At 46.0% G+C, this 13,736-nt stretch overlaps 2 protein-coding genes across 5 annotated transcripts in view; one reads left to right on the top strand and one right to left on the bottom strand.

Moving 5' to 3' along the window:
• The window catches only part of TMOD1 (tropomodulin 1), an 80,732-nt gene extending 70,299 nt beyond the window's left edge, over positions 1-10,433 (top strand). The window contains exons 9-10 of the mRNA XM_041762949.1: positions 3,728-3,872; positions 10,148-10,433. Coding sequence (XP_041618883.1) covers positions 3,728-3,872; positions 10,148-10,212 — 210 coding nt within the window. The 3' untranslated portion in view covers positions 10,213-10,433. The remainder of the gene's footprint in view (positions 1-3,727; positions 3,873-10,147) is intronic.
• Positions 1-13,736, bottom strand: part of TSTD2 (thiosulfate sulfurtransferase like domain containing 2) — a 36,822-nt gene that overhangs the window by 1,195 nt on the left and 21,891 nt on the right. For 3 of the 4 annotated variants that reach the window (XM_041762945.1, XM_041762946.1, XM_041762948.1), the window contains one exon: positions 10,595-13,005. In XM_041762945.1, coding sequence (XP_041618879.1) covers positions 12,674-13,005 — 332 coding nt within the window. In that variant the 3' untranslated portion in view covers positions 10,595-12,673. Of the gene's footprint in view, positions 1-10,594; positions 13,006-13,736 lie in introns of those variants that run through there. The other variant, XM_041762947.1, reaches the window with a different exon arrangement.

Below are 13,736 nucleotides of genomic sequence, written 5' to 3'. Positions count from 1 at the left end.
TTCATAAGCCAGTGAATCTGGTCATCTTCTCATCAGGTTGATGATACTTGGCCACAGGAAAGGTGTGAGGAGACAAGAGCCATTATCACTGCTGAGGGGCTTATTAGCATTTGTACCCTCTTGGCGATTTTAACTTAAAATACGCTTGTCTTTCAACCCAGCCATTCCACAGCCCCATGTCCAGCCTTCAGGATACCAGCTCCCTCCCCTGCAAAGCCACTGCCACCACTGCTTGTAATAAGGAAAACAGAGCAAGCTAAATATCCATCTGCACCAGGGCATCCCATGAAGTAGTTCAAAGGAATGAGGTGGTTCTCTATGTACTGGGTTAGAAAGATCTCCAGAAAATGTTAAATGAAAAAGACAAGTTGTAGAATAGCGAGTATAATATGAATCCATTTAAAGAAAAAATCAAAAATAAAAAATCTGTACATTTTTATTATATACTTCATAGAAAAAAATCCAGGGGAACACACCCCGTGAACCTGGTGCCTCCTCTGTAGAAAGTGGGTAGGATTGGGATTAGGGGTGTGAAGGGAAACTCTGATTTTACTCAATCTGCTGGAGTATTATTTGAATTTGTAATAATAAGATTCTATTTATTCATGAGTGAGTGATTCAATTCTCAAGCACATCTGAAGGGAGAGGGATAAAAGTTCCTCCCTAACGCCTTCTCCCTGGCTTGGCTGCCACAGTCGACTGTGGCCAGTCCTGGCATGACCTGCCCTTGGGGGTCAGGGGGCTCCCAATTGCCCCACACCCACTGTCCAGGCGGTCTCCTGATTTTTATATGCCATCCAAGCAAGCCATTCAGGGAGTCACAGAATGTAGGCCCCCAGAGGCCTTAAAGCTTACAGAGCCCAAGCCTTCTCCATTCATAATGACATCCAGGAGACTCTCAGAAGACACTTGCTACCATCTGATCAAACACCTCCAGGACAGGCAGTCCACCACCTTGCCAGGCAGTCCCTTTCAAACTCCATCTGCCTATAGCCCCTCTTCTCAGCCCTACCTCTGCCTTCTGAGCTCTCTCAGAGGCACCCGAGTTAGGCGGGAACTAGGAAAACTCTGGAGCCAACCTCCTGTGTAAAATACTGCTTCTGTAACCAACTAGCTCCATGATTTGGGGGAAATGTGTTAATGCCCCTGCTCTTCGTGTACCTTGCCTATAAGCTTCCCAGAAAGCAACCCCAAGGAGAGGCCAGGCTTCCTTCTAAGTGGGGTGGGTGGGGAACCTTCCAGGTCCTTCTTGGGCCCTTATATGGCCTCTATGCTCTCTCCCAGGCCAAGTGGGCCAGAGCCCAGGGCTGTGCTGAGTCCTCTAAGGACAGGCCCGAGTTCTTCCCAGTTCTTTCAGTAGCCGTGACAGATGGGCAATGGAACTTCACCAGTGTCACTCTACCTGCCCAGCCTGGTGTTCCCAGCCCCATTTGAACCCAGGCAGGCTCTGGTGAACTCATAATACCTGGGAGGAGTTCTCCATCAGGAGTCTCAGCTAAGGTCCATGCTCATCTCTTTGGACATAGGGCTAATGTATCCTTTCAGCCCTTCCGTGTTGTTGTGTATCAATGGTGGTTCCTATTTTCTCCATTCAATTCAATTCCTCGACCTTGACCTGGAGGTACTGGGTCCTATATGCTATCTGAGGGGGATAGCTATTGAATAGAATCTTCTGTGATGATGGAAATATTCTACATTAGCACTGACTAACTACACACTTGAAATGTGGCCAGTGCGACTAAGGAACTGAATTTTTAAACTGTATTTAATTTTAATTATTTAAAAATTTAAAAATTTGATTAAAAAATGGGCGCAGGATCTAAATAGGTATTTTTCCAAAGAAGACATACAGGTGGCCAACAGGTACATAAAAGGTTGTTCAACACCACTGATCATCAGGGAAATGCAAATCAAAACTGCAATATTAAAAAAAAAAAACTGCAATATTAAAAAAAAAAAACTGCAATATTACCTTACACCTGTCAAAATGGCTAAAATAAAAAGGACAAGAAATAACAAGTGTTGGTGAGGATGTGGAGAAAAGGAGACCCTTGTGTGCTGCTGGTGGGAACGTAAATCAGTGCAGCCACTATGGAAAACAGTATGGAGGTTCCTCAAAAAATTAAAAATAGAACTACCATATGATCTAGCAATCCCACTTCTGAGTATTTATCTAAAGAAAACAAAAACACTATTTCAAAAAGATATCTGCACCCACATGTTCATTGCAACATTATTTACAATAGCCAAGACATGGAAACAACTTAAGTTTCCACCAATGGATGAATAGATAAGGAAGATGTCTTATATATACACACTATTGAATACTACTCAGTCATAAAAAAGAAAGAAATCTTGCCATGCTCAATGACATGAATAGACCTCAAAGTCGAATAAGTCAGAGAAAGACAGTACTTGTAATCTCACTTACACGTGGAACCTAATTAAAAACAAAACAACCAAACTCATAGATACAGAGAACAGATTAGTGGTTGCCAGAGGTGAGAGGGGTGAGGGGTGGACGAGATGGGTGAAGACCTGGCTGGGACCCCCCAGGACAATACTGGTGAAAGTGAACATTCTTGTCTTGTTCCTGCCCTTAGGGTGAAAGTCTTTAGGCCTTGATATGATGTTAGCTTGCTCTCCATGTCTTTTTTTTTTTTTCTCCATGTCTTTTCAAATCCCTTTAAGTTTATGTTTATTTTTATCTTATTATATAAGGTAACAGGAAACTCAATAAGATACAAAGAAGAAAACAAAACTCTTCTAAATCCCACCACCACTAGGACATTTCAGGCCTTTTCTAGGCATTAGGCATATATGTGCATATAGAAGATACAGGTCACTTTACTTAAATTTGACCGGTTTGGCTACTGAGCTTTTTTCCTCCCTCTGGTTTCATGGTCATCCTTCTGGGCCTGTGACCAAAGATTTGCATCATCATCTAACAACTGGCATGTTCACTTGTAAAGCTCAACTATCATTTATTTGAGCAACCCTCTCTCGATGAACCTCTAAGTTGCTTCTCTTTCTCCCTAGTATTATAAACAAGACTGATGAACATCCTCATTATATCCTTCCCAACATTATGTATTGCAAGGTTTTCCTTTTCTTTTGTTTTCTTTCAGTCTTTGTCACTAAAGATCTTGGGGGTAGGGAACTACCATGATCAGAGGGAGGTTTTAAAAAATAAACTCTGGGTATTCCCAACTTACTATGTGATCTTAGGCAAATCCTTTTCCCTCTCTGGGCTTCTACTTCATTTGTAAATTGAAGGGATTCGTCTAAGTGACTGGTTACCAAACCTGGCTGTATATTGACATCACCTGGGAGTTTTACAAACCATAGTCACCTGAGTCTTATTTCCAGAGATTCTGATTTAATTAATACAGGGTAGAGCCTAGGGAGTAAGATTTCTAATCTCCTTGAGACTTGTTCATTTGAAGATCCCTCCTACTCAGAGTTTTCTAGGAAGGCTGCTGTGAGGCAGGGAAAGATCTGTTCTTGGTGTCCAGAAGGCCTGGGTTTGAATCCCAGCTCATTCACTCCGGGCTGTTTGACCTTTTCCCTTCTCCAAACTTCCAATTCCCTGTTCTTGGGGCAGAGGAGGGGGAGTGGGACGTAGTTAAAATCCCCGCCCACCACTCAGAATTTCTGCTCACAGAGAGGATGTAGCTCCTGCACAAATAGGATGAGTGGTGACTACTGTTCTTTTTCTTGATCAAAGAGCCAGCCTCTGGGCAACAAAGTGGAAATGGAGATTGTGAACATGTTGGAAAAGAATGCAACGCTTCTCAAATTCGGCTACCACTTCACCCAGCAGGGGCCCCGGCTGCGGGCGTCCAACGCGATGATGAACAACAATGACCTTGGTGAGTGATCCTGCGCCACCTGCCCACCTGCCTGTCCTCTCCCCACCTGTCCTGGACGGGCTGGAGGGAGTGCGGTATGGAGGGAATATTCCACTGATCCCTTCTCTGAGGGAGTCCTCTCCTTGAGCCAGACTCCTGACTCTCACGTTGGTCAGGATTCCTTGTTCTATGTGCCTGGCCCGCTGCCTCCCCAGGACGGTGCGAGCCGCGTCTGCAGGAGCCGATGCTGAGCGCGCTCCAACCCACAGGCTCAGCACAGCTCAGGGCTGGAGCCCCATTGCGCCCAGCTCGCCCTCTTTCTGAGCGAAATCACATGTGGCAGCCAGGGCACAGGCAGTCTTTTCTCTGAGCTCAGAGTCCTCTCCCGACCATTGGGTCTGAGTCTAGTCCCAGCCCCAAAGCTACCGACCAGCTCAACTGCCCAAAGCAGTTGAACCCAGGCAGGCTATCTCCATGGCCAGCAGCCTTCAACAGGGCCTTCAAGGTAAAAGTTGAAAATGTCGACTTCATAGAAAGTTAAACAGGTTACATGAATTTCATCTCAGTTAAAGGCATAGCTTATATTTTGTCTAGAAAGGAAATGAAAAAAAAAGTCATCTTTTTTTTTTTTGAGTATCAGCTGAATAGGTATGCAAGTCAGATGAATGAAAAGGATTGATCAATGACTTACTTACAGGTGCCTATTGTTTTCAAGCTCTGTGCATATTTATGATGTGTATTCCTGCTGGCTGCTAAAAGGATTTGATAGTGTCCACAAAGGACTATGTCCTCTAAGGCTGTAGGGAAATAGGAGGAAAAAACAAGAAAATGAGTAGGTCTAATATGTTGACATAATTGATCATTATATTTAGCTGTGAGTTTTCTAGAACCAAAGCAAGATGAATCAAGTTACAATACTCTTACTACAGAAGAGAAGGAAACATAATAAGCTTAGAAAGAACGAGAAAAAGGGAAAGAGAAGGAAAGAGAGAGAAAATGAGAAAGGGGAAAGAAAGCTTCTTTCTGGGACTGAATTATGAAATAATTATGTTTTCTAAAGGACAGTGTCTTCGGTGAGTTTTTCATCAAATTCAAGCCCGTTCTACACGTGGGATTTTCGTTTTTTGTTTCTAACACTTAGTAAAATCCAAAGAGCTTAATACTAAAGCACATTTCAAAGTTCAGGTAGGTCACTTTCTAGTGATGAGTGTGAGGCTAGGTTATTACCTGGAAGGCCCAGAAGAATGGAGGGGAGTGTGTAGGTGTATAGGCACAAAGCAGGTACTTGCAGAACCTATGCACAGATAACCGCAGAGCTACACACACGCACGCACTTCAAATTGAGTTAATTGCACAATCATTTGTCAAAGTCCTGTAGGACACTGAGTGTTGAAGATACAGGTTCCAGCTCTTGAGGATATCACAGTCCAGAAGTTATTCATTCATTGCTCACTCTAGGTGCCACTTTTTTCTAGAGCTGCAGGTCTAGAGAAGTCCAAACAAAGAAACAAAAGTGCACCTACTATCCTGGTTTATCTGAAGTGCCCTTATTTGAAATAAGCACAAACACAAATAATTACAAATCATTACTGTGGTGTAACCGAGGTGATGGCTACACTGATCTGTTGAGGAAGGCTGGCCATCCGGCTTCAGAGCCAGCACTTCAAAGCTCTGAGTTCTATTCTGCTGTGCCATAGCCTCACATTTTCCCCTCCCAGTTTAGATTAAGCTTCTTCTGTGCCCCTGACTGCCTATGCCAGTGCTAACCCAGTGGCAAAATGGCTTGAGGCCTTTTCTAGGGTCAGCAGTTCCAGATGATCAGGGGTACTGGGATTAGCTGCAGGCTGGATAGCCTGGCCCTTGAGGACTCTCCCAGTCCTGAGAGTCTGCGACTCCAAACCCACGGCCCGGAGCCTATCTCCAGCAGCTTCTGAGGTTATAGCTGGGTCCTAGGGTGCCAGAGCTGGAAAGGCCTTCAGACTCCCCCCCACCCAGTTCCCTTTTGGGGAAACTGAAGCCTGGGAGGTACTGGCCTTCTAGGAAGGGGCTCAGCCAAGTCCCACCCATTGTTAGTTGCTGCAGTTTTGGAGCAACTTTTGTGTGCCTAGGACTGTGCCTGGGGACGTAAAGGGCAGCAGAGAGGCTAGTTCCTGGACTCTAAAACCTTTACAACCTTTAAGGAGAGAAAAGACTCAAGGACATGCCTACAAATTCAAGAATGCACCTCCCTCTCTGTGTCTCTCATGAATAAATAAATAAAATCTTAAAAAAATTTTTTTTAAAAAAAGAATCCCTGCAAACTGTGCCTAAACAATGTGAAAAGTGACTCGAGAAGAAAGAATCTGGTTAAGTAAAGCATCCCTGTTGTGGGTGGGCCTTTAGCCAGCTTTGCAGGGAAGAGAAATTGTGGGGAGGTCAGGAGGTGTTCTTGGGGTGGGATAGGGGGCTGCTAGCACAGGCAAGGAGGGGCAACATTGAGTGCTGGTTGGTGAAGTAGGATTTCTAGCTTTAAAGGCCAACTTGTGCCCATCTGCTAATATTTGTAAAAGAAACGCTTCTGGCTCTGATCATGCACCAACTTCCACCAGCAAAAGAGAGGTCCTTTCTCTCCAACACAGGATTTTCATCCTGCTCTTGGTGCTCCGATGAAGCAGACAGGCTTCCATGCTTTCCAGCTGAATATTTTCTCCCGTGGCCTGTACCTGACCACTGTGGTGGTTCACAATGTTCGCTGCAGGGGCCCCAGCGGCAGTGAGCCCAGAGTGGACGGGCCCAACCTCTCCAGCTTCCTTCTCACTCCTGCCTGCACTGTGCTGGCTTCTGGTACATAGCCGGCCATGGGGCAGGGTATGGGGGGGTGCCTGCCTGCAGGGTGCGTGGGCTCTTCCTTGGGGGATATTCCATCCCCGAGGCCAGAGGTCAGCCAGCGCCTCTGCAGACATTCTGACTGGCGTGCCTTCGGTCCTGTGCACTGAGCTGCTAGCAGAGTGTTGTGTGGGAACGAGCAGGGTACCCGGGACGCCGTGGGGTCAGGGAGGAGCCGTGAGTCCCCGTCTGTTTTCTCACAGCGATACCTCAGATGACTCCTACCTCTACACTATTTATAGCTGAGAGGCTAAGCATGGCTCTCAGGTCCTGTAAATCTGCCCCTGAAGCTCTCTGCACTTAATGAAATCTGAATTGCCAACTCCAAGTTAAGACCATTGGAAGTGTGGAAGTGGGGAGGGGAAGAAGGCTAACATGTTTAAAAGCAGAAGGCTTTTCTAACAAGCATCCCAGACACGGTGCACCCCAAATCAATTTCATCATTTTCCCCCAAAACCACCTCAGGAAAGGGTATTGCTTTCCTCACGGCCATCCACGCCTCTGTATATGCTGCCCCACACCCCAGCCAGTCAGTGACCTCCTGGCCATCCTCATTGCCCTGCCTCATGTCAAGCCCTCAGCACATTCGCCTTGTGTCCTACAACTTCTGTAGGCTGGCCAGCGTCTCCCACGAAATGCCCATCGCAAAGTTTGTTCAGTCATTTTGCTTAGAACGCTTGCTGGGCTCCCACTGCTCTCAGGTGAGAGTCCTCGACATGGCTCACACGTCCCTTAATAACCATCGCTGACAATAACAGCGTTTCCTGTGTGCCAGGCGCTACTCTGAACACTTCCTATCTTGTTCACATGAGGCTCCCAACAACCAGGTGAGTTAGATCCTATTATTATCCCCATTCTGCAGTAAGGAAGTGGAGGTCCGGAGAAGGAGCTAAGGTTACCTGCAGTCAAGGGGTGGGAATGGGGTTTGAGCTGCAGTCTGAGGTCGGAGCCTGTGCCCCCAGCCTCCCCTTGTAGTGAGGCTGTGCTGGACTTCTCTCTTGACACCCCTGACAAGCCACACTCTCACCCCGTATTAGCACCAACCAGTCCAGGGAGCTTGAGTGCCTCCCGGTGACCCAGGCCAAAGTATCCCTGTAGAAGGCCACCACTCTTGACCCTCTCCCCTCCTCAGTCTATCCCTTTATCCTTCAGGATTCCGTGCACATGTTCCCTGCCATCCTTCTGACCATGTCATTCATTATGCCTTGTACTTGAGAGACAGCTACCAGGGTAACCTGTGCCATTTTATCAAACTTCCCCTTGGTATAGCTTGGTGCCATTAAACTAGATCTCTATTGTGGCCCTTGTGCTTGGCATAGAATAGCACTCAGTAAGAGCTATTGAACATATAAATGGATTTAAAATGCCTCCCAAAGACATAATGGAGGTGTTCAAGCTTGGCAGGAAGCAGCGGAAGGGGCTTGAGCAGCGATTGGTCTAGAGGACTCTAGATTCCTTCTCTGGCTCTGACAGTGTACAAGTCTGGCAGTCTGCAACGAGAAGGACTTTGCTTTAATGGAAATAAAAAGCAGAGTGAATTGAAAGAAGATGTTAGGAGACTTGGCTTCTGCTTCCAGTTCTGTCACTTATTCACTGGGACTTGGGCCAAGTTACTCCCCTCTTGGCCTTAATTTCCTTCATCATTAAAATGGAGAAAAATAATCCCTAAGTAGGTGGATGCCTTGCCCATCTCCCCATCCCGTCCCAGTGAGAGCCAGTGCTAGGGGAACTGCTCAGCTCGTGCCCAGGGCACACAATGAGGGCACGTGGGAGAGAAAGAAAACTGGGGTCCCTGCCCGTACCCTGAGCCACAGACTGAGGACTCAGGTTCCTGTTTTGATTCTGCCACTAGCTCTTAGGGACTCTAGCTCCCTTTTGTTCTCCAAGGGAAAGAAGCTGATAGCCTTGTGAGAATCCGATGTGTAAGCCCTATGTAGATGGACCCAGACTGTACAGAGGTGCCGGACTGAGGCTCCATCCAGATGGGTCACACGCCTTGGTTCTCATACCAGCTTTATGGCTTTGAGCAAGAAACGTAGCCTGCCATGCTCTGCTCCTCTGTAACATGGGAGAGGAAACAATGCTGACATTCCAGAATTGGCAGTGGGCCTCCAGTGAAGTATTGTCAAAGAGGTGTAATGAGGACTGCTCTGCTGGGCATACTTGCATACTTGCACAGTGATACTTAAAAGTCTGGCTCGTGTAAACCCTCTGGTCACTTTGGGCAAAACTTTTCTGCTCTTTGGGTTTTGGTTTTTGTTCCCTGACATTTTCTCCCAAGCTGCTGGACATCCTGATAGTCTCCAGGGCCTGGGCTGGACAGTGTCTTCTCTCCAGGACTCGGTCCACCGGTTTGCATTCATTATTCTTCTGGCAAGGAGTGAAGGGGGATGGGTAGGAGCACAGGGACAGGCTGGTTTCTAGGCCCCAGACTGGGTGACCTGTGAGCCCCTGCTCCCAGCCACAACCTGAGTACCACTCCTTCCTGGGTGGTTCTGCTTTATATGCTGTCATGCACAAGCTCGTATGCATCGATCTGGTGGCCGCAGGTCTACCGGCCCAGCTCGAGAACCGAAGACCTCTAAGTATAGACAGACTTTTCCTCTTCTGCAATAGCTACCTGTCTCTGCCACGCCAGCAGCCTCCTTGACTGCCACCTACCGGTTCTACCGACTTTTTTTTTTACTTTCTTTTGTGGTTGATCTGGCTTGCTGCTTGGTCTTCATCTGCAGACACTGTAATTCATTTCAAAACACTCTCCCTTATTTACAACAAAGGGCCCCCTCTTCCCCTCTCCATCATCCTACAAGTAATGACTCCAGCCTGCAACCTCCTGGCCAATGCTTTCGTCTTTATGGCATTTAACTACTTTGTTGTGTGAACAGTATTTGAGCTTCTGTTGTCTTGCCCATGGGAGAATGTCAAGGTTAACACTAAGGGGGACATCAATACTGCAGGGTAATCTTCAGGGTGGAAACTTCTTTTTTTTTTTTTTTTTTTTTTACAAGGCAGGAGGCAGGCTAAGAGCTCTGAGAAAGAGCTGTGGGAAATGATTCCAGCAGGTTAAGACTTTTTATTCTCATTAAGATCAACTGAACTTTAGCTCTTGTCTGAGCAGGAGGAAAGATCAACTGCAGGACCTCTTGTGTACAAAGCAAAACTGACAGAGGTGGATAAAGTGAGTTTTATGCCTGTGTGGTCAGTGTCTCAGAAGTAACATATGAATAAGTCAAAGCTACCGCAGACCCTCATCAGGGAACGCCAACCAGAGGGAGGGCCCTGACACAGCTCACATGTAACTGTCTTTTAGAAACAACAGACTTCAGACCTTGCTAACCAAAAAGCGAGAAGCTTCCGGGGCTTTCTCAGAGCCACAGCGGTAGTTCCCAGCGCACAGGGTCAACTGATCTCTCATCTCCATTCCTTTCCAGTGAGGAAGAGGAGGCTCGCAGACTTAACTGGGCCCATCATTCCCAAGGTCCGAAGTGGCGTCTAGTGTGTGGAGGGGACGACCATGCCTTTGAACTGCACATGTTCTACTGATAATCTGTGCTCTGCAGTGGAAACCAGAAGGCAAAATGCCGGCACAAAACCCTTTCGTGGTTCAGTTCTTTATGCACTAAGGTTTTAGGTTAACTAGTGGTTGTAGTTGAAAATTTTATAAACTATGGTTAATGTGAAGTTTTTCTTTAGTCACAGAAATTCAGTCTGGTTATTATTTAAAAACTAAGAGGACCCCAAACCGACAGATCTTACTGAAGATGTTCTAGCAGCAGGACTTAACCCTGGGAGCCCAGTTTTGGTGGCCGTGCTGCGTGGTGTTTCAGGTATATTTAGAATGTGTAACATAGGAACAAACAGCCCACTCTTCCGCATGGTTGAGAAGCATTATAAAATACTTTATTTTGAATTTGATCTTAGGTATTTAGCAAACAGATTATCATTCTTATGAATTTGAAGAACCTCAAGATTAAAGTTGCCAAATTGATTACTGGGTCAGAAATACAATTTTGCCCCTCAGGAAAGAGAGATTGAAGCCACAGAGCTCTGCCAGGAACCAAGGAACGTGAGATTCCTTTTGCTGGATACAAAGAAATGAAAAAGCCAATGGTGAAATTTCATGTCTCAAAAACCATCCTTTCTTGACCAATCCCAGGCAACAAACGTTTGTTTCCCTGAGTGTTCTTACGAACATCTGGGATTTATTTACAGTTTAATATTGGAATCAGAAAGAATTTTTTCCTTATTGAATGCCAACCGCAACGATGTGAAAACCTATGGCCAAATACTTGAAAACACCTTTCCACACTGCACAGTGGTCCAATGGCTTATGTGAGGTAAAACACTAGAGAAATTTCTAGTCCATCATGGCTAAACTTACAGACTTCAACCATGTGTCACGTCACTTATTAGACAAGTCACCAGTGATCTCATGCCTGTAAATTAAGCCTCTGAAGGCCAACGGTGAAGAAAATCCAGATATTAAAGAATTCAGAAACCCTGGCCAAACCATCCCAAGATGGTGATTCTGAAAATGTAATAATGGTGTTTTTGCCAGATCCTTTTTTAACATCATGTGCATCTCTTGGGATCCAGCAAAAATGTTAAGCCACAATGCCCTTGTGCCTTTTAATATACCACAGTGCCAGTTAAACTAGCATTTCTGTTGCTTGGGAGTTATTTTCAGGAGTGATTCAGCAAATCTTATGATAAAGGACAGGCCAAAGAGTGGACAAGCACAGACGAAGCTGCAGAGCACTGAGCAGAGGCTTTTGACGAAAAAGGAAAAGTCTCGCACGCTGAACTGTAATGATGTGGACAGTACAGGGTAACCAGAGGTGGAGCCAGGACCTCACCACTATGGAAGAGTGTCTACTGAGGCTGCAGATGGGCCCAGGAGTGGCACCATGCTGTTGGGATGGCCATCCCCACTAGGCTTCTCCTTGAAACACAACTGCAGCTGTATTCTGCATCACTGGAAATGGCAATATAGTATTAAATCTGTTGGTCTATGGATGGTTGTGTTTGTGTTTCTTGTGACTAGTGGGAAATGGACATATGCCTCACATGTTGGTCAGAGGCTGGGAAACTACCACGGCAATGCTAAATGACCTCATTCAAAATGTGTCTTATGTTCTGGGGCATTCATCTAAAAAAATGCCAAAACATCAGTATCCCCAAACTAATCTGAATCCTTCAAAGAGAATACTTAAAAGCTAAGAGTGTGGGTACTGGGGGAAGCAGAGACTCTTAAGGAGAGATCGCTCACAGAAACCAATTCAATAAAAAAATGAAGGGGGCCACATCTTTAAGACCACCTGTTCCATCAGGTGTGTTGTAGGTTTAGACCAAAGGATGGCAATTTTTTTTCTATAAAGGAGCCAGATCACAAATATTTTCAGCTTTGCAGGCCATGAGGTCTCTGTTGTAACTAAATTCTGCCACAGATCATATGTAAATGAATGAGTGTGGCTATTCGAATAAAACTTTATTTACAAAAGCAAGAGGTGAGTCAAATGCCATAGCCTGCAGATCCTCAGTCTCTCAGGCTGCCAGAGAGATGAGGGTAGGAGTGGATAGTAGGTGACCTGAGTGGCCTGCTTCTAAGGAGTCACCCTCCAGGGCTACACTTTTGCCACCAGGATGAACAGGTCTGCTGACAAGACAAATGACTACCACCAGTCTGCTACATGGCACATAGAGGGCACAACCTGGTCACTAGGCTCAAGGCTCTCTTCCCCAGCAGCTCTGCCATCCTACTCAGCTCACGTTTTTTTGTGCTCTGGCATCTTCTGAGTCAAATGTCTCAGGTAAGTGGTCAGCACTCAACTCCCTCTTCCCAGCCCCTCTGGAGTTTAGATGGCCAGTATGGTACCCAGTTTATGATGTTGGCATTGCCAGCGCTCAAGTTTCTATTGCTGCAGCTTTGATATTCTCCAGTGTGTGGTCCCTGTGAACTAGCTTTCTGAAGGCCTAGGGAACTGCTGCTGCTCACATAGGCATGGCCCATCCTCACCAACATCAGGCTGGGGCTCGGGGCTCGTTGGGAGCCGCACCTGCTGTGTCAGTTCGCTGGGTATGCGTGGCCGTCGGGCTGTGCACTCACATTCCTCTTTAAAGCTGCTCTGGGTGGGACTTGAAGCCAGCCTTCTCCCTTTGTCTTGACATGTGACACAACAGGCTGTGAATCCTTGTCGTTGGCAAGCAGGGCAGGTCAAGATGAGCTGGCGGCACTGGGGAGTTGAGCAGAGTTTATACTGGTCCCATGGGGCTCCACAGTATGAACATTCTGGGGAAGAAAGAAAAGCTCTAGTTCTAAACATATACATACATGTGGACACATGTAGACAGGCATTTCTCCAGGTCCTAAATATAACTCTTAGCACATCAGCTAATATACCCTGTTGGGCCTGGAAAGGTTTCTAAATAGAGTCTCCTGTCCTCTAGCAAAAAAAATGCTCTCTCACCTCCACTGTTTTGGCAGGGGTGGGTGGTGGGTGGGAGGTGGTTCCCAGTGTTATCTGGGAACTGTCTTCCTGATTCCAACATTCAGTGACTCATTTTTTTCTTTTTTCCTATTTAGAAAAGATAGTATTGTTTCTTTATTCCAAAGCTGGCCAATTACCCCTTGGTTCAATGGTCTTCCTTTAGATCATTCCCTTTGTCACGGAATACAACATATGTGAATACACACGATCTCACATCTATATTCAACTTCCGTATTCCACGCCCCTCTTCCCCCAAGCCTCAGGCTCTCCTGCTGTTGCTAGTGGACACTTGACCACTCGATTCCTAAAAAATTCCCCATTATCTATTTTTCAGCCCACTTTCCCATGCCAACTTCCTGTTAGCAGTGACAACATCATTCTTTAAATCTCCTTAATTAGTTTTATCTAAGCTACCTTTGGGCCTACTCTCTTGCCTTCACTTCACACTCACATGTAAGTACCCATCAAATCCTGCCAACTTTTCTTCTGTAACATTTCTCAAATCCACTATTTATACTTATTTATAATTCTT

Source organism: Vulpes lagopus, chromosome 7 (genome assembly GCF_018345385.1).
Source record: "Vulpes lagopus strain Blue_001 chromosome 7, ASM1834538v1, whole genome shotgun sequence".
Classification (NCBI taxonomy): domain Eukaryota; kingdom Metazoa; phylum Chordata; class Mammalia; order Carnivora; family Canidae; genus Vulpes; species Vulpes lagopus.
Note: the sequence above shows the minus strand (reverse complement) of the source record. Positions and strands in the feature narration are given on the sequence as shown.